Here is a 25564-nt window from a genome sequence, read left to right as displayed (position 1 = left end):
AATCGATCCCATTTACAAGTGCACCAAAACCCATAAGATATCTACGAATAAGCCTAACCAAACAGGTAGAAAATCTATACTCTGAAAACTATACAACACTTATGAAAGAAATTGAAGAGGACACAAAGAAATGGAAAAAATGTTCCATGCTCATGGGTTGGAAGAGCAAACATTGCTAAAATATCTATACTACTTAGAGCAATCTATATATTTAATGCAATCCCTATGAAAATACCACCAACTGTGCTACATTCATATAATGGAATACTATACAGCAATGAAAACATGAGATTTGGCAAGAACACAAATGAACCTTGCAGGCATAATATTGAGTAAAGCAAGTCAGACAGAATATAGATGTTCTGTATAATTCCATTTATGCAAGGTTAAAAAAGGCAAGAGTAATTTGTCATATTGGAAATCGGCATGGTGATTACCCTTAGAGAGGGAGAATGGAAGTAGCCTAAGAGAGGCTTCTAGGCTGTTCATGATGTTCTGCAGATCAATCTAGGTGAGGTCGCATGAGTTATTCATTTATAAAATTCATTGTGATACATACCTCAGATTTATTCACCAGCATATGTTTTACTGCTATAAAAATATTACCCAAGAAACGGAGTTTTGCAAAAGAGCTTACACATCAAAACAGAGACATCGTTATGAAGATTCTTTTAGTAAGTGCTTTATAATTCTGAGAACCTGGTTAATAGTATATCCATAATGCCTATTTCTACAGTTCTTACAAGCCTCTGAGTCAGAGGACATCCCATTAAGTCCAACACAATGTCACTGGTTCTTGCTAACAAACCTCCAACCCCTGCATAACAAGTCTCCACCTGCTCCCAGTTCTGCCGGCAACCCCTCTGCCCCTGGAGCTAGCAGCTCTTCCAGACCCTCCTCCAAGCTGTGCGGAAGTGACCTGCAAGAGAATGACTCTCCTGTTTGTGTTGGAAGGGGAAACAGAGCTCCTGGGATCTGAGTACTTTTTTGTAAAACTTAGTGTGAAAACTCATTCCGTTTTTACTGACAGCCCTCGATGTCCCCCCGAAGCACATGCTTCTAAGCGGCTAGACTAGAGAGCACAATCAAGAAGGGGCAACGATGCCCCGTCAGACCCACCGCTCCCCTCCGAGAGCGAAGGCTTCCTCCGGGCTCAAGCTCATCAGCAGACTCCTTCTGGCCTCAGGCTGAGTCATCACCCAGGAAGCTCCTCAGACCTCACCAGCCACCCACAGCTTGCTAGACAGGCTCATGTACACCTAAACCCCACAATGGGCATGACTTGACTTCCTCCCAGGTGACTTCAACCTCCCCTGGGCACATTGGCTTCACTCAGGCCTGTTTCACCGGTTCGGACATGCCCAGATGGGCTCGGAAACCTGTGAGTGAGCAGTGGAGACCCCGCTACTCTGCTATTCTAAGCCTATAAACTCATGCTTGGCTGGGAAGCCCACTGGCACACCCAACTCTGAGCGTGTTCTAAACCTAGCATAAGAATGTTAAGATCTCAGGGGCACCTGGGCGGCTCAGTCAGTTAAATGTCTGTGTTCAGCTCAGGTCGTGATCTCAGGGTCCAGGGAATGAGTCTCCCTGCTCAGCAGGGAGTCTGCTTGTCCCTCTCCCTCCGCCGCTCTCCCCCTGCTTGTGCTCTCTCTCTGTCAAATAAATAAACAAACAAACAAATAAATAAAATCTAAAAAAAAAAAAAGAATGTTAAGATCCCGTGCTTTTTTTTTTAATTTTAAGACTTCTCCAATATTCTGTCTCAGAATAAATTATTTCTTTACATTTCAGTATTTTACATCTAAGATTCTGAAAGGGAGAAAGTGCCATCTATGCTCTGGCTGGAGTGATAAAAATAATCAATTTCGATTTATCTTCCTCGGATTATGGGTATCTTTTTCAGGGTGTTTTGGTGCGTAAATATCTGGAACAAAGAAAGAGAAATAAAGCAGTAATTAAAATTGCAATCACCACCTTGCCTAAACACTGGATAACCTGAGATGTCAAGTTCAAATGGCAAATTCCTCCACCTGCTGGTATGAGCCTGTCTCTGCAGTTCTCACACTAAAGCTTATCCTCAAAAACATAGAAGATGACTCGTAATGAAAATTATGAGTGAAGTGAAGCTTCGTGTTTTCATCTTAAACTGGAAGTGTATTATGATTCCATGACTAAGATACTATCATTCAAGAGGGTGGAGGAGGACATAGAACTTCCAGGAAGTAAGAGAAACAGGAGAATCAGCTGTTGTCATTTGACTTCAAGACAAAGACAAGTTGCTCTTTCCTTCCTGTGAACTTAGATAGCACTTAAGATCTGGGCTAATTATTTTTTTCCTTTAGTATGTTCTGCCTTGTATGTTCTTTTCTTTCTTTCTTTCTTTCTTTCTTTCTTTCTTTCTTTCTTTCTTTCTTTCCTTCTTTCTTTCTTTCCTTCTTTCTTTCTCTCTCTCTTTCTCTCTTTCTTTTTCTCTCTCTTTCTTTCTTTCTCTCTCTTTCTCTCTCTTTCTCTCTCTCTCTCTCTCTCTTTCTTTCTCTTTCTCTCCCTTTCTGTCTTTCTCTCTCTCTTTTAAGGAGAGAGTGAGGAGAGGGGAAGAGGGAAAGGGACAGAGAGAATCTTAGGCAGCCTCCTTGCCCAGCATGGAGCCCCACCCGGGGCTCAATCTCACCACCCTAAGATCATGACCCGAGCAGACATCAAGAGTCAGATGCTTAACCAACTGAGCTATCCAGGCAGCCCCTACATTGTATTTTCATTTGACTGTGGTACCTTAACATAGTTTAAAAGTTTTTGGTAAGGCAGAGACCCGTGACCATTATTTTTTTTATACCATTAGCAGTGAACACCATACCTTGTATACAGGGGGTACTCATTCGATGATTACTTTGTTAACTTTCCAAGTTGGCCAATACTTCCAGGTCCTTCTTTCATCTGGGACATGACCACAGGGGAATCCTGTAGTCTTGGTTGTAAAACCAGGTCAGGTCATCAAATGACCACCCCCATAATAAGTATATAGACAAATATAAAAGGGTGAGGGGAAAATAAAGAGAGGGAGGTAGTCCCCAGAAAACAGAAGACCAGGGAAACAATGTATCTGGCTACTCTACAGTCAGTTCCATTCACTGATGTATCTCAAGTGCCCAGCCCAATGCTGGATACATAGTAGGCACTGCACAAATATTTTTCAAATAAATCAATAAATTAGAAATATTGAAAATGAAAACAGAGATAGATTTTGCTATGCAAAACTACGCTTTATGAAGTACAATCCATCTAAGACAACAAGACATGCAAAAGAAGAGCCCTGCATTTGTGTTTGAGAATAGCTTTTAATACATCATCCCAACTCCCAGGCTCCATCCTTGAAAACATTAAGTGAAAAGGAAGCTATTTTCCTCTGTGTTATATGTTTTAAGCCCTCAGTATCTCAACACCTTACTGATTAGAGCTTTAAAGGTTGGTAATTAAGCAGATCAGAAATGTTAAAGTAAGTATTTGGCGTCTGAGAACCTGTGTTGGTGATTCCTTAGATTTATTCCCTAAAGAAAATTCTAAAAACCAATAAAACTTGTATAGGAGAACCACAGCTTTTCAGGGAACCACAGTTTGTTTTTTATGGTTTATGCTTTATATGCTTAATGCTTACAATTAATCACACGCAAAGGGGAAGTCAAAATGTGCTCACTTAGGTGTCTGCATGACCAAGGGCCTGAGACAAGGTTACTGGGATGTTGTCTCTAGGGCATGTTGCATCACGATTATCTGCTGAAACCCTGTGCTTAGCACATTTCTCACTTCCCTTCATTTGTCAAGATTTGTTCATATGTCTTTGCAAAATTTTCTCAGAATTCATCTTCTCATTAGTTCCCATAACAAGCTAAAGCTTTTTCTGAAACATGCATTGTTGCATTAGCAGTAATACCAGAGGCTAAAGCAGACAAAAGCAGCATACGAACCAGTTGTGCAAAAAATGCAGCTTTATTTTTCATGTATCAGCTTAATTTCTAATTTGAGCCCTCGTTCCTCCAGAAGGGGGAAAATGTGATCTCAGTCAATCGGTCCATTCATTTGGAGACCAAGCCACCATGGAAGGGGTGGGGGATGGAAGCCTCAGGCCTTGACATCTCTCCCCTTGGGGATTCTCTGAGTCAGCTTCACACCCAGTCTTCAGCCAATGGCTCCTTGGGGGTGAGGAGTCTTTGTGAACAAGTCTAAGCGCTGACTGCTGGAGTCTCCAAGCAGCCACTTCCTCCTTGCGCGGTCCCACCACCTCCCCGGATCTTCCAAGGAAGCAGAGCAACCTTGGGCTGCTTTCACAGACTCGGGCTACCTGGGGTTTCTGCTGCCTCCCCGGAAAAGCAGGCTCCAGGCTCCTCGCTGCAAGGCCAGTGACATCGTTATTCCCCCCACACCTGTTATGTCATCTTCTCACTCCTGCCCCCGTCTCCTCAGCCCCTTGGCCCTTACTTTTCATACATCTCCCAAATGTTAACCTAGGCCCACAGTCCCAAACCAGGAAGGCTCCTGTCTTTCCTCAGACATTCTAAGCCCAAGTGCTAGACCGGCTCCTCAAGGGAGAACATTAAAATATTGACTAATATTTCAAAACATAATCCCAAACCCAAAGTTTACATCTTAAGAGCACTTATAACATATCCTAGTATCTCTCCAGGCAACCCTCCTTTGAGCTTAGCCGTCTTGTGGAGTGAATAGGACAGAGAGCTTCAGCCTGATTTTGCAGCAGTCGACATTGAGGCACTAAGTGATTCTCCAGTCTCAACATACTCCACACCAGGCATATTAAGACCATCAGTGATGTGATGGACGGGGAAAGACAGGTTGTTAAATATTTCTGGCTTTTTGGGAACTCCCACTGGACCACACCTAATGAGCCAAACTACTGTATTAATGCGCAAATCAAATATGACAGGACCTGAAAGTGCCAGAAACACTCACTTGCTTCAAGATAAGCCAAATATAGTCAGGTAACACGTGAATGGTCACAGTCACAGCCAATTACAGAGATGGCAATTCGGTCAGCCGTGCCGTCTCCAGATTCTAAGGGCATTCAGCAGTATAATAAATCTGGGCTCTCAGTCATCTTACTAAATATTTAAAACAACAGAGCCTAGGCAGTCACCTTAGTTCATTAAATACACGGAGTGGAATGTACTTACATACGCTCACTGAACATGAACCTCAGCTCACCTTTCACACTGCTGGTCTCCAGAGCGCAAGTGACCTGATGTGGGGCCACGTCGGACTGCTGACACTTCCCTGGATTTCAAAACTGATTGGAAGTAGGTCAAAAGGCCAGGGGACCGTACAAAACAAACCAAACGGATAGGGTAAATAGGTCAGCTGAGGTGCAGTCAGAACTCAGGCTTACAAAACAGATCCCAAGCCGTTTCAGAAGAGGGACAGCAACATGCAGAGATCTGAAAACCTCGTGAGCCCCTTCCTCACGTGACCTTGAGCAAGCTACTTACCTTCTCTAAGCCTCGGTCTCCCCATCAGATGGGAAGAAAAGTACAACTTGCCCACAGAGCTGGTGAGAGGGTTACATGAGGGAACGCACATCGAGCGCCTAGCCAGAGCCCTCCGGAAATGCTCATTGTGGTTCTGATGAACCCAAAGATGGTACGCCAACACAATAAGCTCTTCCTTGAAACACAGTGCCTGTTAACCTAGTTTCTCTATGTTAACCTATGTTAACCTGTGTTTAACCTATGTTTATCTATGTTAAGCTATGTTTATCTTTCTGTGGTGGCCACCAGAACAGGGCTCAGAGACCTCGGACTGCAGGGAGCATGGTGACCAAGGGCCCCAGACGCCCTTGCTGAGGAGTGCGGAGGTCATACCTCCAGGGCGTGCTCCCACTGATGACTCAGAGACCATGGGGACACCTCTGACGGTTGACTTTGGCTCCAGAACAGCCCGGTGGCCTTGCTGGTTCCTCCTGGAACGGCAGGGCAGCCTGGGACGGTACGATGCTCTCCCAGGCTAACTTGGCTGCTTCTCTGTTTTCTCTCCCTCAGGTATTTGCCCTGATAAAAATCTTTGCACGTTTAATCATGTCTTAGCATCTGCTTCTCTGAAGACCCGGACTAACACACTTTCCCAAGGTTCTTTTCCGACAACGGGCGACTTAGACTTGTCCTGGGAGGTCTGGACAGTTTGTTCAGCTCTTCCTAAGCGACGTGTCATCACAGAGCCCACGGGGAGCGGTCCTTGAGAACCAGGAATACCACAAGTCGTTGCTGGCAGGGCTGGCAATTCCGGCCATGGGCTGTTTCTAACAGTCGGATAGATTAATATTACCCTTTATTGAAGAAGAAAAAGCCTCCCACATCCTAAGATACCACGTGTCTGCCTTTGGCGCGCGCGCGCACACACACACACACACACACACACACAGACACACACACACACACACCCCACCGACGCTGAGGGAGCCCGGACTGCAGATGAAGCCGGACTGCTTTGTTTTATGTAAACGAGGCAACCGGCTCCGTGAGTTTCCCCCGCACTTGCCCGCACCTACCCTTCTCTTTTCTCCCTACTCCACCCCACCTTCCTTCCAAAGGGTAATTCCTGACCTCAACCCTCCCGGCACCTCATCAGTTGCAAGTCGGTGATCAGGCCCTCTAAAGCTCTCCTCCGGCTCCCTGTAAATCGGAGATCCGACTCAGGACCTTCCGACTCGGGCCAAGTCGCCTCTCCAGCTGGGCGGTCGGGCGCTCCGGAGGGCAGACGGGGGACCGGTGTGAGCAGTCAGGACACGCGAGTCCGGGAAAATAACCGAAGGCAGGAGGCACCCGGATCTCCTCCTGAGGTCTGGGAGCCAGGGCGGGACCGCGCCGAGGGCCGACAAGGGCGGCACGGCTGAAGGACGAGCGCGCGGCTCCCGACAGGTGCGCACGGCGGGACCCTTCCCGGGGGAAGCGCGACCACACGGCCGGCGGCAGAAGCCCGGCTCCGCGCAGCCGTCCTCCGGGCTCGGGGCCTCCCCGGCCGCGGGCGGGACTCGCAGATCCGGCCACGTGACGGCCGCAGGCGCCACCTCGGACGGCCCGAGGGCTCGGCCCCGCGCGCCCCCCGCCCCCGCCTCGGCGGCCCGGAGCCCGGAGCGAGCCAGGCCCTCCCCCCGCCCCTCCACCGCGGGCGAGCCGGAGCCGGGCGGCGCCGCGCCCAGGGGCGGACCCCAAACTTTCCCCCGACTCAAAAGCGGCGGCGCGGAGCCCGCTCCGCCCCTGCCCTGCGTCCGGCGCCCGGGCCGCGAGTCCCGCTGCCGCGCTGCCCGCCGCCGCCATGGCCAAGCCCCTGACGGACCAGGAGAAGCGGCGGCAGATCAGCATCCGCGGGATCGTGGGCGTGGAGAACGTGGCCGAGCTGAAGAAGGGCTTCAACCGGCACCTGCACTTCACGCTGGTCAAGGACCGCAACGTGGCCACCCCCCGCGACTACTTCTTCGCGCTGGCGCACACGGTGCGCGACCACCTGGTGGGCCGCTGGATCCGCACGCAGCAGCACTACTACGAGAAGTGCCCCAAGGTACCGGCCGCGGGGCCCTCCCCACCGCGTCCTTGCCCCGCCGCGCTCCCCGCGGGCGACGGCCCCCGAAGGCCGACGTGTCGGGCGCGGTGGGCCGCCCCGGGCCGACCCCAGCCCCACCCGAGCCGCCGAGCCCTGGGCTCCTGGGGCGCCTGGGGGGCGGACGCCCGGCCCGCTCGTCTGTCCGCTTATTTCACACACGCGGGAGCACCTCCGTCAGCATGGGCAGGGGTCCGGGGCGCCTCCGGTGTGCACGCCGGGCACAGTTCTAGGCCGCTCGGCCCCGAGCAGAACCGACGACAGCCGCGCTCGGGCTAAGTTCAGCGTTTAGGGACGGCAGACAAACACACGCCGTCAAATGGTACTGCGAGCGGGGACTTGGGGGGGGGCAGGAAAGAAGAATCAGTCGAACGAAGGTGCCGCACTGCCCCCAGATCCTTGGCAGGGGCTGGCCTGGGGGATGCGTGGATGACCCGGGCTTCTCGTGCGGTCTGAGAGAGCTGAGGAGGGAGGGGCACAGGTCCCGCCCCGCAGTCAGAGCTGCGCCCCGTCACTCCCACTAGTTGCGGCGAGTGGCGTGTGGCGCTCCTGCACTTCCTTGTTTCCTGCGGGGTGGGGGCCGAGGGCCAGGACATGCCCTGACTCTAAGACCCACCCCAGGAGCAGCTGGGCAAGGCTGTGCACAGACCACCCCTATCCACTGCTCGGGGGCTGGAGTGCGAGGTTCCTTAGGGAGCTTTTGTGCGCACAGAGGGACACGATTTCCACCTGGCCAATCTGGGAAGGGGCGGGCGGGGGAGGTTGGAAAGGACCCGGCAGGGAGAGGTATTGTGTTGTGGAGAGCAACGTGGGTGTGAGAATGTATTGGAAGAAGAAACTGGAAAAACTGGCTGGGGCCGTATTGGAAAGGGTGAAAGATTTATCCAGGAGGCAGTGGGAAATGCATATAAACATCTATTAGGAATATTTTAATATGTAAAAACATGGGGGGGGGGAAGACTAGTCCAAAGAACCCGTGAGCAAAAGAAAGTTCTTGTAATAAGAAACTACAGCTGTTACAAAGCTTTCAAATGCTTCTGCAGCCCAGAGGCCTAAGCCTCTACCCAAAGGTGGCGACTGCTAAAATATAATCGTAGAAAACACTTGGTGTATAATTATATTTACTCTATCTTCTTTATTTGCATAGAAGGGACTACACCTCCCATTAAAAATAATTTTTTTAAGCTTCTAAACTGGAGAGTGAGAGGATGAGCCCTATTTTAAAACCCACCCGCACCCCCCCACACACACACCCCGCCATAGCCTCTAGCACCATAGAATTTGCTCACCTCGTGTGTCTCTCCTCCCTTGGCTTATCTGGTAGTTTATTGTTCTCCTGTCCTCTGGCTAGTTTTTCACTGGACAGCACTTTCCTACCTGAGTGCAGGTGTAAACCAGGTATTCTGACGGTGATATGCCGGGGTTAGAACAGCGAACAGGATTCATTCCACACATTAACAAAGGATCTCCTCTGTGGCAGTTGTTCCCCTAAGCAGAAGGTCCCTGCCCTCAGTAGAACGCAGAGTGGAGCCCGTAAGTGTGTCCAAGTTTTCCTCCCATCGCCCCTGTTCTCTGGTAACTGTACAGATGAATCCCAGACCTGGACCTCCAGCGTGAATTCCTTTTCAAACTCCATTCCTACATCTCTGAGTGCTCAGTGAACTCAAACTCAAATCATCACCTGTCTGAATCCTGGCCTATCTTCTGTTTGTAATTTTAATGGCATTGCCATCCTGACAGTCACCCGGACACAAAACGTGAGTCTCACCTTTGATTCCCTCCTGTATTCCCCATTCAGCAAGTTGCCAAATCCTGTTGGTTCCTGTGGGTTCTCTTGAAATTACCCACTCTCTTACATTCTCCCTCCTCTGCGCTGGAGGCCCATGCTACGGGTGTATGAAGTAGACCCCTATGTGGTAACCTTGCTTCCCACAGGCGGTAAAGCTGGCATCATGCAGCCGAATATGGGCTAGCTGTTGTGTTTCATTTGGCCAGCAAGACACCTTTAAGCAGTTAAATTTTCAGTGCCCTCAAGCAGGACACATACACGCCAGTACTTGGCCCAGGACTCCTCATTGCTTCATGTGACTCCCATTACACATTTATTTTCTCTGCCTGGCTCCGGAAGCCATTTGGGTATGCAATCCCATCTCCTTCCGTGTGCTGTGGTCCAATTAAGCTTCCTAAAGCAACACATCTTGCCCTCTGTTCAGATAGCATGGCGCCCACTGCTTGTCACAGGCATACATTGAAGGCCCTTCTCAGTTCAGGTGAACCTGTCCCTCCTATCCTATCTCCCGTTACCCTCCTGGGCTCACCTTGCTCTCCCACCAAACCAATCTGCTGTTCCTGTCCATGTCCTGTACTCCCCACTTCTGGGCCTCTGCTCAAAATGCACCTGTCATTGGGATGCCCTCCCCCGCTTCATGTATCTCCATGCTCAACTCTTGCCTGTCCTACAAATCACAATTGTGTTGTCACCTGTTCATAGGTCTTCCCAGAAGTACTTGGGGCCTCTGAAAAAATAACATTATTTTTAAATACTGGTTATTGTTATGTCTTCGTTATCTTTATAGGCCTTTTGAAGATGTTCGCTTTATGTAAAATACACATAAAATATCAGTAATAGTAGTGCAGGCACGTGATTTATAAGGTGTGTTGGAGATGTTCAAATATTTTACTACCACGAGTATGTTTTAAGTGTTTAGAGATCATTGACTTAGAAGATAGAGTATGTCAGTTTTTCAAGGTCTTGTATATCTCCAAATATGAGGTGAGGTTTCCCTCCCAAAAAATTATTTAAGTGAAAATAGGAAATCACCTTAAATTCATGCGTTTGTAAAGCCTATCATGTAATGAGGTACTTTTTCAATTACTTTATTTTAAGCAAGAACATTTTTTAGGAAGATCTTGAAATGTCCTAAAATGTGTGAAGTCCATGATAATTTGGAATCACTAAAAGGGAAGCAAAGAGGGGCACCTGGGCGGCTCAGTCGTTTAAGTGTCCCACTCTTGATTTCTGCTCAGGTCGTGATCTCAGGGTTGTGAGGTCCAGGCCCCCGACTCTTGATGTGGGGCTCGGTGCTCAGCAAGGAGTCTGGTTGTCCCTTTCCCCTGCCAACCTCCCCCTTGCTGGCTCTCTCTCCCTCTCTAAAATATGTAAACAAAACCTTTTTTTAAAAAAAAAGGGAAGCAAAGAAATTTAACACAGATGTAGTCATCTGGGGGTGTGAACTCACAACTGCAAGTGTTGGGAACATATACTGTATTTACAAACAAGCTTTTTATAACCCTCTAAAACATAAACGAGCAATGCATCGTGGTTTTATTATTGAGATCATGGATACATAGAGAAGAATGGGAGAGACTGCCCTGATGTTACGTAAACGTGGCTTGTGGCTGGAGATAGTCTTTCCTCTGACGCAGTAGCCTCGTATGCAGGGGCGTATCCATGGAGGGGAGTGGGGTCGTACACCTCTTTGGCCTATTTCCCCCTCAGAAAAGATACCTTTTCCTGACTCAGACAGAGGCAGCTAATAAGCTGATGAGGGCCTTAATGACAGCATTATAGATATTCAAACACCTTGGATAAATATAATGAGGATATGCTCTGGAAAATCATGTTATATGACCCACTAAGATATGGTTGTTGACAATCTGTGGGAACACTTAGAATTCAGTTGTTTCATAAGATGAAAATGGGAAAAAGTGAAAATTCTACGTTGACATTTTCATATAATATTTTTAAATATATATGTGTAACTAATGAGTTAAATATTATAATATGCATTTGTGATAGTGAGCTATATTCTTTTTATATTTTGGGGTGGACCAAATAGTTTTCTTTTGCTTTCTTCCTATTGGGTAATGAAGGAATCCCTAAAATTTGAAGTGACTTTATATTGATGCATTTATAGATGTTTGTTGTTTCATGTTTGGTGGAAAAGAAAAGGGGAAGTGATATGGGAAGTAAGGTATTGTGAAAGGGGTTGATGAAGTTACTGATCTTCGTTATTTTTTTTTTACTTAGTAAACTTAGCTTGTATTTTGAAAGGTTTTGGGCAACTCTGACCTTGGCACCTTTCACTTTCATCTCAAATAGTATTTACCTGGCTTTATGTCAAAGGCAAACAGTTGCTAAGTTGATAGAGAAAGTTCCCATTTCATCAAGAACAAACACCAATAAACCTGAGGTAGTCTTTTGTTATTGCCAGACCACAGCCTTTCTAGAATGATTTTATTCTAGAATAATTAGCTATACTATTGATTGTAGCAATCAGACACCCTGGCTATGTTCTAGCCACTGTGTGTATCTTGAAGGAGTTACACGTTTCTGGAGGAGTTGAGATATCACAGTCAAACCCACCTGACTCATATAAATATGTTACAAATGGGTGATGAGCTATGGCAGTCTGACTTCTCTTTGTCCAAAACATATGCTTAATTCATGAGGCTCAGGAACAGGGAGGAAACACACACAAAAAACATTGAATCTAATTAGTTGGATGAGTTTGCTTTTTTTTCCTCCCTGGGGTTAAAAACTACTTTGCCAAAAATGGGTATTAAAATGGTTTTTCTCAAAGCCAGTTGTCAGTATTGCTTGTATTCAGCCTTTCATCCATCTTCGAGAGTCTCATTTGAACCTGTCTTAGTCTCTCCTGTTTGTTTCTCATTGGTGACCTTTTGTGTTTTTATGTTGGCCTTACAGCATTGACATGACCTCTCTTTGTTTCAGAGGGTTTATTACCTCTCTTTGGAATTTTACATGGGCCGAACATTACAGAACACCATGATCAACCTTGGCCTGCAGAATGCCTGTGACGAGGCCATTTACCAGGTACGTTGTCTCCATATTTCTTTCATTCTCTCCCCTTAAATTTCGAGTTCAATTCAGGAACCTTGGGAATGTAGCACCAAAAAAAAAAAACAGGATGAAAAATTGCTTCTTACCAATGGCTATTACAATTAGAAATATAAACTAGTGGAGATCTCTGGTTTAAGAGAAACTAAGTTAGAGGGGCGCCTGGGTGGCACAGCGGTTAAGTGTCTGCCTTCAGCTCAGGGCGTGATCCCGGCGTTATGGGATCGAGCCCCACATCAGGCTCCTCCGCTATGAGCCTGCTTCTTCCTCTCCCGCTCCCCCTGCTTGTGTTCCCTCTCTCTCTGGCTGTCTCTATCTCTGTCGAATAAATAAATAAAATCTTTTTTTTAAAAAAAAAAAGAGAAACTAAGTTAGAGAACTGGTTTTGCCTCAAGAGAATTTTCTTCTGCAATCAGTTTTTTGGGTTTTTTTTAAAGATTTTATTTATTCATTCGACAGAGATAGAGACAGCCAGCGAGAGAGGGAACACAAGCAGGGGGAGTGGGAGAGGAAGAAGCAGGCTCCCAGCGGAGGAGCCTGATGTGGGACTCGATCCCAGAACGCCGGGATCACGCCCTGAGCCAAAGGCAGATGCTTAACGACTGCGCCACCCAGACGCCCCTGCAATCAGTTTTTGACAGCTTTCCCTAGCAAATTACATGTTAGGAATTAGCCTCTGAACAAGCCTTTTAAATGTACCTGAGTCCCTACTATCAGAATCACAAGTTTTCCTTTGGGCTCCCATCTACTTTTGTTTTTTGTTAAAAGAACTTATTTTTAAGTAATCTCTACACCCAGCATGGGGCTCGAACTAACAAGCCCGAGATCAAGAGTCACCCACTCCACCAACTGAGCCAGCCAAGCCCCCCTCCTATCTAGTTTTAAAAATGATCAAAGTTTGACTCTTATTCATATATCAAGGCAACATGTATAAATAATAAGTTTTTAAAATTACATCGACATACTTCCTTTACTGCTTAATGAGATGTAAAATACACTTCCTCCTTAAATGAGGAGCTCGAGGTCTTAAACTTAATATGTTAATTCGTTTTTACAGAACATATTTAACTGTTTCTCCCCTGAGCTTCAGGGATCTCCGGGCCAAAAAACAAATAGTTCTTAATCCTTTTCATGTGACTGCAAGGAGCCATGTGTATTTGCAAAGACACGTTTTAAATGAGAGACCATTGAAACTGCTCCTTTTCCTGGGCCTGGGATTGTCTCGTGTGGCCAACTGCTGTCACGAAGGGCTGGTTTCCTTCATGGCGGTTAGGTATTTTCTCTAAAAGAATCATTGCAGCTCCCCTCCGTTTCCCTTGTCTTTGCCTCCCCCGCTATCAGGTGAAAGTAATACACCTCCCTGGCCTGGCATCTAACCAGGTGGGTGAAGTAACCCCGGTCCACGTCCTCAAGGTGTGCAGCCTACTTGAGACTCCGTGTTTAGAACTGGAGAAACCCTGGGTGTTAGCATGAGCACTGAAGGGTTTCCAAAGTGGCCTCTTCTTCACTGTTACTTGTTCACAGCTCCTCGATTCACGTAGTCATGTGACATTACCTGAGTTGCTTCCCCATTGTGTTGTTGGCTTGCACGAGGACCGCTGGACATTGTGTTGTTGGCTTGCACAAGGACCCCCGGACATTGTGTTGTTGGCTTGCACAAGGACCCCGGAAACTCTAGTCACCAGGGAGCACATTTGAAAGCCCCTTCAAAGATAAACGGAGGCAAAGCCATTTTTGAACTCTCAGACGACTGAGTTATCAGGACTCGTGTGGGAAAGCCACTTTTGGTGTAAGGGGGGGATCCAAGTAGCTGGCAACTGGGGCATCAACTTCAAGCGTGGTTCTGATCGACATGGATGTTTGTACATGTGTAAATTATGTTCCCATTTTTAAATGATGTCTAATTTAATGGCTTGCATCACTTTCAGATAAGAATACAGTCATTTTCACAACAAACCATTGTTAGCCAAGCATGGGCTAGATTACTATCTAGTCAACAAAGGAGAGGTCATTTAATTTATCTAGCCATCGGTTTCCTCATTGTTAGATGAACAGCCCAAAGTGATCTCCAGGACCGCACAGCCCTGACAGGAGCCCACACTGGTGCCAGTGGCCTCTGGCTGTGCGAGCGGAACGCTTGGGGGGCAGGGAGCTGGCTGGCCGCCAGTTCTATCCATCACCAAGGTCACAGATGTTCATTGGCCTCCCATAGTCTTTTGCCCACCTTAGAGAAAAGTAGAGGATTTTCGCCCTCGTCCATCTGGCCCTCAGAGCTGTTTCCTGGGCTGCTATCTGGTCCCAGTCCTCATGGGCAGTGACTTAGTAACTGGTTTTGGGTTAACAACCATTGACCCTACTGAGTAAATATGTTGTGGTCATGAAAAGATGAACTTTAGTCCATCCCAGAAAGTCTGACCTCATACTTCTTGATAGTTTTCAAAATCCTTCAGCCCGATTAGTGTCAGCGTGGTGCTGGACCGTCCCTGAGATTTTACCCCTATGGCACAAAAAAATAATAATAATAATTTTAAGAAATAGTAATAGCTCACATTTATTGAGAAATATCTGTTCGGGGTAATTCTAAATGCTTTGTTTGTATAAGCTCATTTAATTCATAACAGCCCTAAATCAGGCAGATACTGTTATCCTCATTTTTTTTAAATGAGAGAGGAGATGCATAAGGAGATTTATGTTGCCCGGAGTCAGAGAGCTAAGAAGTAACAAAGCCAGTAATGGACCTTTAGAACCCACACTTCTTCCCACGCTGCTGCTGGGCCATCTCGTATGGTTTGCATCTGCAGCCACCAGCCTCTGATGCCAGAACACTCCGAGGGAGCTGACAGTTGAGTCCACAGAGGGCCTTGCCTGGCCGACCCAGAGATGGAGGAAGTGACCGTGCTTCCTGAAACGGCCTGCATTTGTGTCTGCATCCAATGTTGCTGTCCTTTTGTCTCTAGCTTGGACTGGATATGGAGGAGTTGGAAGAAATTGAGGAGGATGCCGGGCTTGGCAATGGCGGTCTTGGCAGGCTTGCTGGTAAGTGCCATCATGAAGGTGTGATGTGTTGTCTCGCCAGTTGCCAGCTTCTCAGATGCTGTCCGTGCCCATGCGTGGAAGAACCAGACAGGCTCTCTAGGAGGAGTGCAAGGTGTGACCCGGCTGCAGATGTCTTTGTCTTTGAGTTTGCACCATGGTTTGATCAGTTCTACACAAAGAGCAGAGAAGGGAACTTGAACCAAAGAGACGTTGCTTAAAACCCTTGGAGACGTTGCTTAAAACCCTAAAGTTAACCAGCTCCTTCCTGTGCACGTCAGGGTTTCCAAAGTGGCCCATTTCCTTCATTGTTATTTGTCCACAGCTACTCACTTCACACCCTTGTGAGGTGTGACCTGAGTTGTTTCACCATAGTGGTGTTGTCTTGTGCCCTTGACAGTCTGCTTTCTGATTGACGGGTAGGCAATGATACACTTACTATATTATTGCTATGATTTAGTCCATTAATACCTTTTGTATGGATGCAATTTGAGTGCTTTATCTAGGAAATGATTTTTCAACAAATGTAAAGGAAAACATTAAAAAGATAATACCAACTCCATTAAATTAAAAATATGCTTCCCTGTGACCAAGCAATTCTACTTCCTGATATTTAAAGATATACTCAACACATGCACAAGGAGGCATGTGAAAAAATCATTACAGTATTGTCTGTTAAGGCAAAATATTAGAAATAACCTAACATCCCTTGATCTAAGCATAGGTGAATAACTATTGGAACATGCATGCTGCAGAAAAATATGCAGTAAAAGAGTAAAAACAATAAAATGGATCCCTATGTACTTCTCTGGATAGACCTCTAAGGGGGAAGGGGGAAAAGCAAGTGGTATTAAAAGCAACACGGTGTGATACTATTTATTTTTTTAAAAATTAAATATTTTCTGTAAGCATATGTGTAGATCCATAGGGAAAAAAGTCTAGAATTTGAAATACTAAACTGCCCCCTCTGATCTTCCCTAGAGAGGAGCGCAAAATTGGGGATGCTCACCCTGTCTGTAATGTTTCAATGTTTTTTACAATGAGGATGTATTATTTGTGAAATTTATTTTTTTATTTTAACTCCAGTATAATTAACATACAGTGTCCTTGTGAAGTTTAAATTGAATAATAAAAATGTACCACCATACATGTCTTTATCAGGTTGCTCTCTATGAAAAATAATCTGTTTCTTCTTTTTCAGAAATACTTTCAGTATCTCTTAATTTTACACACACTTTCAAGTTACTGGAAATCTATTTGTGTGTGTTTCATGGTGTTTAACCCTTACTGCATTGCTGCAGGTGCACTAACATTGCTATAGTATTAGAGATACTATCTAGTAAAGTCAACGACCGGGCAGTTTAGCAGGCTTTCCGCGAGGCTGTGGGAAGACCAGCGGAACCATGGCATACACCTCGAAGAATGACAACCAGCCTGCCTTTCATTTACGTAAAGCCCCAGCCCTATTTGTTGGCTGGGTTAACCCCACTCTGTGCCTGATAGTAATGACCTGGCTCCTTCAGTTGGCTCATGAGGTCAAAGAGTGAAGTGGTGAACAAGGCTGAGTGATTCTCATTAGATGGCCTCATCTTTGACCTACTAGAAAGGTTGAGACCCCATTCTGGTCAGGCTCTAAGAATAATTTGATCAAGACCCAGGAAAAGACAAATGGCCACAGCTCTGAGAGAGCAGGGACTGGAGTAGAGGCAGGCCGCGGGAGCATAGGGACTGGAAGACCATGGTGAGATTACATTAACTTGAAGGCGTTGGCCTGTGGCCTTTGTGGATTCTCCATTTTAGAGTCCCACCGTGAACCTAACTCATCCCATTTCTGTTTGATCTCCAAATGTTCTTTCCAGTTTTAGATCCTATTGTACATTTCCTCATTTTCTGTATATTTCTCAGTTCAAATTCCTGAGAAGGACAATCAGATTGGTGTAACCCCTCAGCTTGCACCTGGCCACAACACAGATCCTGCCAAGCCTTTTTTGTTTTTTAAAAGATTTTATTTGTTATTTCAGAGAGAGAAGGGGCAGAGGGAGAGGGAGAAGCAGCTGAGCAGGGAGCCCGAGATGTGGGGATTGATCCCAAGACCCTGAGATCAGACCTGAGCCGAAGGCAGATGCTTAACCTACTGAGCCAACCAGGTGCCCCTGCCCAGCTTTTTGATTGGCTGCTCTGGATCAGGGGCTTTGTCATCAATGCTACTGACTATAAGTAACAGAAAATCTAACAAAAATTGGTTCAATCAACAAGGATGTGTGTTATCACTGACTAAACCAGGAGTCCAGAATTTGGGCCATTCCAAGATGAGTTTATTCAACAGCATGACTCTGTCAGAACTCGGGGTCTTTGCGGTTCTTTTGGCTTTCCTCTCATGGAAAAAAAAAAAAACGGCAGGAGCAAGGAAATCTTTCACTGCATCTAGCAGACTTCCTAGCACCTCTCAATAGATCGTAGGTCATTGCGGGCCCTTGCCAAAACCAACCACTGGTGAAGGAAATAGAATTACTACGATTGGCTTAGAAGCTTAGACCAAAGCAAGATTCATTTCCTGGCCCAGGCTCCCTGAAGCATATGGCCACTTGATATCTGAACAACACTAGAATTCCACTGGCCAGAAAAAGAGTCTGCCACAGATGTCCAGCTAGTTGGTGAGGTGGTCCCATGTAAATTATACTCTCCTGGGACCATCTTTTCAAGCAGGGGGCCATAGAAACAGCTTTCCTTAGAAAGGGCAGTGTGAGTGACAGACACAATAATGGCTATGTCTAAGACAGGCCAGCTTCCTTATCTGTTCTCAAATGAAATGCCGACATATACACGGTGTTACTTCTAGGTGGCGAGATAGTAAATGCTGTTTGTTTTCTTCTGTATTCATTGTTGTATTTTCTAACTTTTCTATAATATTCATATAAATGTTATTTTAAAGCAATTAATACCCACTGCACAGCCGTCTCTGTGTTTTAAAATATAAATGTGGTTTCTCAGAGAAAAAATGTTTTGTGGCTGCCATGTTTTTTAAAGAAAGATAAAATTTGGACTAACCTTGATGACTCTGCCTTTTGCCTGTGTTCTCTTTAATTTAGCCTGCTTCTTGGATTCCATGGCAACCCTGGGGCTTGCAGCCTATGGATATGGCATCCGATACGAATATGGAATCTTCAATCAGAAGATCCGAGATGGATGGCAGGTATGTGACCCAGCTCTCAAAATTTTGTTATTAAAATACTTCTCCTTTGTAGTATTCTGGGTGACTTATAATTTATAGACATTTAACATAGAGCTTTTCTAATATCTCTGGCATTTGACTGTCATCAGTGAAAACTATCAGTCTTCCCCCTTTGGGATGTGAGCTCCCGAAGAGCAGAGAGCCTGCCAGGATCGTTCAGCACCAGGTCCATAAGCAGCGCCCATAGTGCCTGACTCACGAGAACACACTGAGAATGCTCACCACTGGCCCCTGACTGTGGACGCCCTCCAATGTGTGACATGTGTTCTCTGCAGCACGCACGATGGGAAGCACATCTTTTGACTGTTGATTGTCCCCTGTAACTTGATGGTAGGAACATGCTGCTGTTTTATAGGTGGGCAACCAAGACTCTTAGGAAGTGAAGTTACCTCAGATGGCCCTGCTGGCAAACATGGGTCCATACCCCAGACTCCCAGGTCCATGTTCAGTAGTTTCGTCTCTACGGAGTCTTGCCCTCCTTAATATGCTTATCTTACAAGACGTGTAAGTTCACTGTTCTAATTTTTTTATAAGTTGCAAGCAGGCAGTCTTGCAACGATTATGTCAAATAAATCTGGCACATACTTAATACGTATAATCATAGTGTTCCACAGAAATTTGCACAATACAAATGACTCTCATCAGATTTTTATATAACCAACCTGGATTCTTAGGTATTTGTTTCTGTTCTCTTTGGTCATTCTTTGAGTCTACAATCACCCCTAGTGTGGGTCGTCTTCCCTGATGCTAAGTGTGATTTAGACTTTCTCTCTCCCTGTCTTTTTCCCCTACACACACACACACATCATTGACAAAAAGTTACTGGATTCGATTTCTAAAAAGCCCACATTCTCTGTGCCCCTCCCACATTTCCATGAGTCAGTCTGAGAAGGCAGAGTGCTCCGGATTGGATGGGGGGACCTAGGCTGGAGCTAATCCCAAGGGAGAGAAAGGATGAGAATAAGCTTAGTGTCAACCCCATTCTCCTTCTCCTTCCTCAGTATTTTGACACTCTCTGAACCAGGAAGAAGGAACTAGAAGGTTTGATGTGATGAGAGAATGGGCTAAGGAAAAAGTCTCAGAAGGAGAATACTGACTGCATATTGAAAGACAAACATATTGAAAGACAAACTTCCAAATTTTGTTGAGGACCAATGGATCTTAGGTTACCCTAAATAAATTAGAAGGCAGCATTGTGTGGAAAAAACCATGTAGGCCCTACTTGAGATCTCATTTCGAATTTGAGGCCTAAGTGCAACTCATTACCCCTGTGTGGTGTGTTGCTTTGATTAGGTTACCTGACCTCTCTGAGCCTCAGTTTTCCCATCTGCACAATGGAGATACCAGCTGCACGAAACCATTATGAATATATATAAAATGTCTGGCAGACAGGCACTCAGTAAAATCTTAATTTTGCCTAAGAAAAGAGGATAATTTAATAAATAGTGGTATTATATGATATTGATATAGTTATTAACATATTTTTATTAATTTTAATGAAATGGGAAGTTGTTTATGTTCATTGAGAAAAGGAGGTATGAGATCATATTATGACCTATCCAAAAGAAGCCAAAAAGGTAAAGAGAAAGCACTAGGAAAAAAATACATCAAAGCTTCAATAGTCATTATCTCTGGGAGATGAGATTACAGGTGCCTTTTACTATCTTATATTTGCTCTTCCGCTGACTCATATTCCATCAGAAATGCATATGTTATAATCACAGAAGTTACACAGACAAAATAATGGGTTCCCTTCCTCAATGAAGGAACCTAGAGTTTCACTATGAGAAACCTAGGTTAGTGAGCATTTCCGGAATGACCAACATTTTGACACCTTCTGACCAAACAAGACATGGTATCCATTCTCACTCTTTGAAAGTATCCTGTGTGGTACTCATTATACCCCCGAATGTTTAACGATTTCCTTTCTTGTCTCTTTCCTGTTCTGTGAAAAATTCAAAAGAAACCCTGCAAATCCCTCTTTAAAAAATTTTTTTCAAGTGCTTTTTCCCCAGAATTTAATGAAAGTTCACTCTTTTAAAATCATATCTGCCAACTTTGTTACTGTTCAAAGGCCTTTATTCCAGGAAACAGTCCCTTTCTCTCCTATCAGACCCAGGAAGTGTATGTTTTTAGTGTCCATATAAAACAGAGACTACATGACGTTTGCTAGTCTCCAAAGCTGATCTCACTCGCCATCATCGCTACTCTATGACTGGAAACTGAGTCAGAAAAACTCATCGTTTTTTTTACCATATCCACTGTTGAGTGGGATAGGATTTTAACACCATTCTGTTAAAAAAGAAACTATTTCCATAAAACACAAAAAGTATCTTCCAGGAAAGCAGTGAGCGTCTTGAGGGAAGGGCTTGCCCCCCCCCCCCACATCAGATACATCATTGCTGAAGAAAATGGCACAAGCTGGAAAGATTTTTTTTTAGGTAGGCTCCACACCCAACGTGGGGCTTGAACTCATGACCCCAAGAACAAGAGTTGCCCGCTCCACCAACGGAGCCAGCCAGGCACCCCGAGCTGCGAAGATTTTTAAAGGTTGATGGACTTGTAGTTTTTGAAGTCTCTCTTCAAGGAAGATTTACAATAATCAAGTGTTCATTGTGAACCCCCTAAGAAAAATAATTTTATTGCCAAAATTCTTGACTTAACAAAATTAATGAACTCGAATGGGGATTGTTGAAACTTTGTCAGTAGTGTTCTATGAAATAATTGGCCCCCGGAAGAAGGACAGAAAGACAGTTGCAACAGCCTCGCACTGAAGTTGGACGGTCACATGTGCGTCTGCGTGGAGTCAAACAGTACCTGCTAGAGACCTTCCCTCTCTCAGAACCCGAGCCAAGCCTGCACAACTCACACTGCCCAGCAAGCCCCTAGTTACTACCACTGTCGAATTCCTGGGGTTCCCCAGAGACGGTGTGCCATCATTCGTGCCATCGCAAAGCAGTGCGGGTTTGCTCTCGAGTTCTCCACGTCCTGTGTACCCACAGCTGCGGCGGAAAGCATTTCTCGGGCTGCGGGCCTCACGGAGCCCCCGAGCGCACCTCTGCTCCTGCGCCGGCTGCAGGACAGGCTCCGTCGAGCGGTTGCTCTGGGCAGGGGCCAGGTGCGGCTGCCCCCTCGCCCGACTGGCCCCGGCTCCTCGCTCCCCGACCCACCCCTTTGGGTCAGTTCTCTTTCATGGGGTGTTCGGGCCACGCAGGCTCCCCACCCTTCCCGTGGCCGCGCACGGTCGTGCCGTCGGGGGTCCCGGCTCTGCGGAAATCTGCATCTCCAGCCCCGCTTGTTGATTCCTCGGGAGAAAGCGACGTAGAGAAGACGTTCATCGCCTTTGCACGGCGTCCGTGGCTCCGGGGGGGCACTTCTCTTTTCTCCTCTGATCTGCTCAGACCAGCTGGTGGGGATGGGACGTCTCTCCAGGGACCTGAAACGCCAGCTTTGGGCGACGGGGGCAGTTCCCATCCGATCCCTTGCCGGCCGGGAGGAGACGCCCCCTGAAGAGCAGCGAGCGTCCCGGGCACGCGGAAGGCGGCCATCACTCGGCGGCGGTTCCGTCTTCCCGCGCAGCGTCCCGGGCACGCGGAAGGCGGCCATCTCTCGGCAGGGAGACTTAGAGCGCCGGTTAACAGCACCACGGGTACTGCGCCGGCTGGTGCCTGTCGCCCTGCCCGCCCTGGCCGGGGCAAACGCAGCCTGTCGGGCCGTGGGAGGGGGCGGCAAGCCCGCTCTGCGGTGCACACGCTGCTTGAGAGGGAAGCCGTGCGGCCTCGCTGCCCCGTCCCGCGGCCTGTGTGCAGGTGTGTTTGCAACAGTCCCCGTGCTGCAATGAGTGTCCTCCGGTTACAGCAAGCCGTGTCCGCGCTGACCCGTGTTTGAAAACCCCCACCCGCCCTTGCCTAAGAGCACGGAAAGTGCTTTGTAAGTCAGGGCGTTCGGATCCTTTGTGGGTGTTCTCCTTTATTTGTGCGGAGTTCCTAGTTATTAACACAAGCTAGTGCGCTCTGGCTTCACTAAAGCGTAACCACTGATGAAGTTCAGCGTTTCCGTGTTAAATGTTTATCTTATTTTTTGTTGTTCTCTTTCTGGCTAGATTAGCAGGAGTCTAACTTTTGAGTTGCAGTTACTGACTTCGTCATATCACTATGTGCGGCCCCTGGGGACTTGTTAAAAATGCAGAATTTCAGACCCCTCCCCAGACTGCCTGAGAATCTGCATGTTCACAAGGTTGGATCAGCTGATGAGCTCACACCCCTCTCCAGCCTTGCCTCGGCTTCACGCTGCCTGTGAAGCATCCCCCTGCCTCCCCCGTCTCTCTAACTCCCAGATCTGCAGTTTAGATGTTGTTTCTATGAGTCCCCTTTTCATTCACCACCATGCTGGGACTTAGTGTTAATGGGAAGCTCACTGGCTTTCTTGCATAAAGTCATGATCAATGTTTGAATAAATGCATGTGGATTTCCTTGTCTGTCTGTTGACATCAGTGTTTTGTCTTTTGTTATCTCAAAAGACAGTAGCTGTGTTTCTTTGTCTCCACACTGTGCCTGGGGCAGGCATGGGATTCATATTTAGGTGGTAGTCATGAAATATCCAGCAGTGTGTCATAATTCATAAACAAAATCTTCTTAAACTAAAGCTAGGTTTTCTAAGAGGGGGTAGGTGAGAAATCAAATAAGTAAAATAACCAGATTTGGGGTAATCTCTTTGACAAGAGTACTTTGTCCTAAAAGCCCTTACCCCTCCTTTCTTGTCAAAACACAACTGCATTTTTTAAAAGATTTTATTTATTTTTTTAGAGAGAAAGAGTGAACAAGAGAGAGAGCAAGAGCACACAAGTGGGGGGAGGCTCAGAGAGAGAAGCAGACTCCCCGCTGAGCAGGGAGCCCCATGCAGGACTCCATCCCAGGACCCTCCCATCATGACCTGAGCTGAAGGCAGATGCTTAACGACTGAGCCACCCAGGCACCCTGCATTTGTAATTTATGTGTAGTATTTTAAAGCTTTCACTAATAATGTCTTTACTTTAAAAATACATCTCCCCTCTCCAATGTGTTTTTTGTGGTTTTGTTTTGGCATGTTTATTTGTTGCAAACCAAAATTCATTTGATGTCCGGAATACCCTAAATACAAATAATGGTTTTAATATTTTTTATGAGAAATATGTGGTTATAAATTAACATAAATACATGGGAAAATATTGAAATTGTCAATAAAATAAATTCCTTATGTATTAGTATATATTATTTTCAACATGAACCATAATTAATAGTTCATTATCAGATCAAAATTACTAAAGGGATTAAAGACTACAAAATGTAATAGTGTCTTGTATGTATACTGAAATAAGCTTTATTAAGAGAGCTGTTGGGCCACTTGGGTGGCTCAGTCAGTTGAGTCAGGGTCCTGGGATCGAGCCCCGCGTCGGGCTCCCTGCTCAGTGGGGAGCCTGCTTCTCCCTCTCCCGCTCCCCCTGCTTGTGCTCTCAGTCTCTCTCTCTCTTTTTCTCTCTCTCTGTCAAGTAAATGAATAAAATCTTAAAGAGAGACAACTTTCTATGAGTGGTATTTCTTAACTGGTCTGTGCATTCTAGGCAAAAGAATCTTGACAGAAACCATCATGTAAGAGCCTTCATGCCCAGGTATCCAACTATAAACATCCCTGGATGGCCTCTCTCTGTCCCTCAAGCTGGACAGTTGTATTCACAGATGTTAAGACACAGGCCTAGAACCCACACACTTAAGGTCAAATCTCAGCTGTACCGTTTACTATCTGTGTGACTTGGAGCAAGTTACAATTTCCTCATCTTTAAAAAGGGAAAAATCATAGTTCTATCCTACAGGGTTATTGTATGAGAATTAAATGCTGTAATATGTATTGACAAGTATGATTGTTGTTGACTTAGGTTGTGATACTCTAACAAAGGTGAACTGAGTTTGACTGAATCAATAATCTTTCTTACCAAAACAGTATTCTTGCATTGATTTAGTCAAAGATATTTTTGATTGGATATAATTTGATTTGAGATAATGGAAGGTCTACATTTCCTGAAAAATGAATGCTTAGCTGTGTCCTTTTTGCAGGTAGAAGAGGCAGATGATTGGCTCAGACATGGAAACCCCTGGGAGAAGGCCCGGCCTGAGTTTATGCTGCCCGTGCACTTCTATGGAAAAGTCGAGCACACCAACACTGGGTCCAAATGGGTCGACACCCAGGTATTCACGATGTCCTTGTGCTGAGTATTTTGTATAGTACAGCACAGTGACTATGTAGCATAGAGGGGATGTGTATATGGTGTGGGGTGGTATATTGTGTACTGAATAATAGGGTATGTTTTTATCAATAAATCTGTTCCTTCTCTTAGTGAACCCACTCTTTGGAAACAAGGGAGCTGAGACCAAAAGACAAGTGACTTCCCCAAGGTCAAGTGACTTATCAGGGTCATTTGCAATTGGCTTGTTCAGAGATTAATCAATTCTGTAATCCTATGCTTAGTTCTCCAGTTTTATATACAGCTTTTGATACCAAGATTAAATAAATTTAATTGTCCTTCCTTACCTCACTGCCATAGATACATTTACTTGGGACTTCTCAGGTGAACATATTTTAAAACTAAAGTGTTTATTGAAAGGATTGCCAAAATTTTCATTCATTGCAAAGTCAAGAAAAATAATAGAAAATATTGCAAAGTGTATTGTTATTTTGTGCAAAATCACTTCTAGAGAAATAATGCTTGTGTCAATCTAAGTGGACTGAATTCATGGCTAGGTATTTATCCTGCCACTAGATTTGAGCATTACTTTGTTGCTGACCAGTTCACTTCTCACCACCCC

At 45.8% G+C, this 25564-nt stretch overlaps 1 protein-coding gene and 1 long non-coding RNA gene across 3 annotated transcripts in view; one reads left to right on the top strand and one right to left on the bottom strand.

The window, feature by feature from the left end:
- Positions 1-3965: 3965 nt before the first annotated feature.
- LOC148107147 (uncharacterized) lies at positions 3966-7075 on the bottom strand. Of its 2 annotated transcripts, none has more exons than XR_015723044.1 (2): positions 6623-7075; positions 3966-6301 (listed from the first exon to the last, which is right to left on the bottom strand). It is a non-coding gene; the product is annotated as an uncharacterized LOC148107147 (long non-coding RNA). The 2 variants fall into 2 exon arrangements; XR_015723043.1 differs by having other exon boundaries at positions 6606-7057.
- A 105-nt stretch (positions 7076-7180) lies between these two features.
- The window catches only part of PYGL (glycogen phosphorylase L), a 40272-nt gene continuing 21888 nt past the window's right edge, over positions 7181-25564 (top strand). Inside the window, exons 1-5 of the mRNA XM_045798660.2 lie at positions 7181-7560; positions 12335-12436; positions 15418-15496; positions 18583-18686; positions 24815-24946. Of these exons, the coding sequence (XP_045654616.1) occupies positions 7318-7560; positions 12335-12436; positions 15418-15496; positions 18583-18686; positions 24815-24946 (660 nt within the window). The 5' untranslated portion in view covers positions 7181-7317. The remainder of the gene's footprint in view (positions 7561-12334; positions 12437-15417; positions 15497-18582; positions 18687-24814; positions 24947-25564) is intronic.

Source organism: Ursus americanus, chromosome 35, assembly GCF_024610735.1.
Source record: "Ursus americanus isolate L20-20 chromosome 35, mUrsAme1.1.p, whole genome shotgun sequence".
Taxonomy (NCBI): Eukaryota; Metazoa; Chordata; class Mammalia; order Carnivora; family Ursidae; genus Ursus; species Ursus americanus.
Note: the sequence above shows the minus strand (reverse complement) of the source record. Positions and strands in the feature narration are given on the sequence as shown.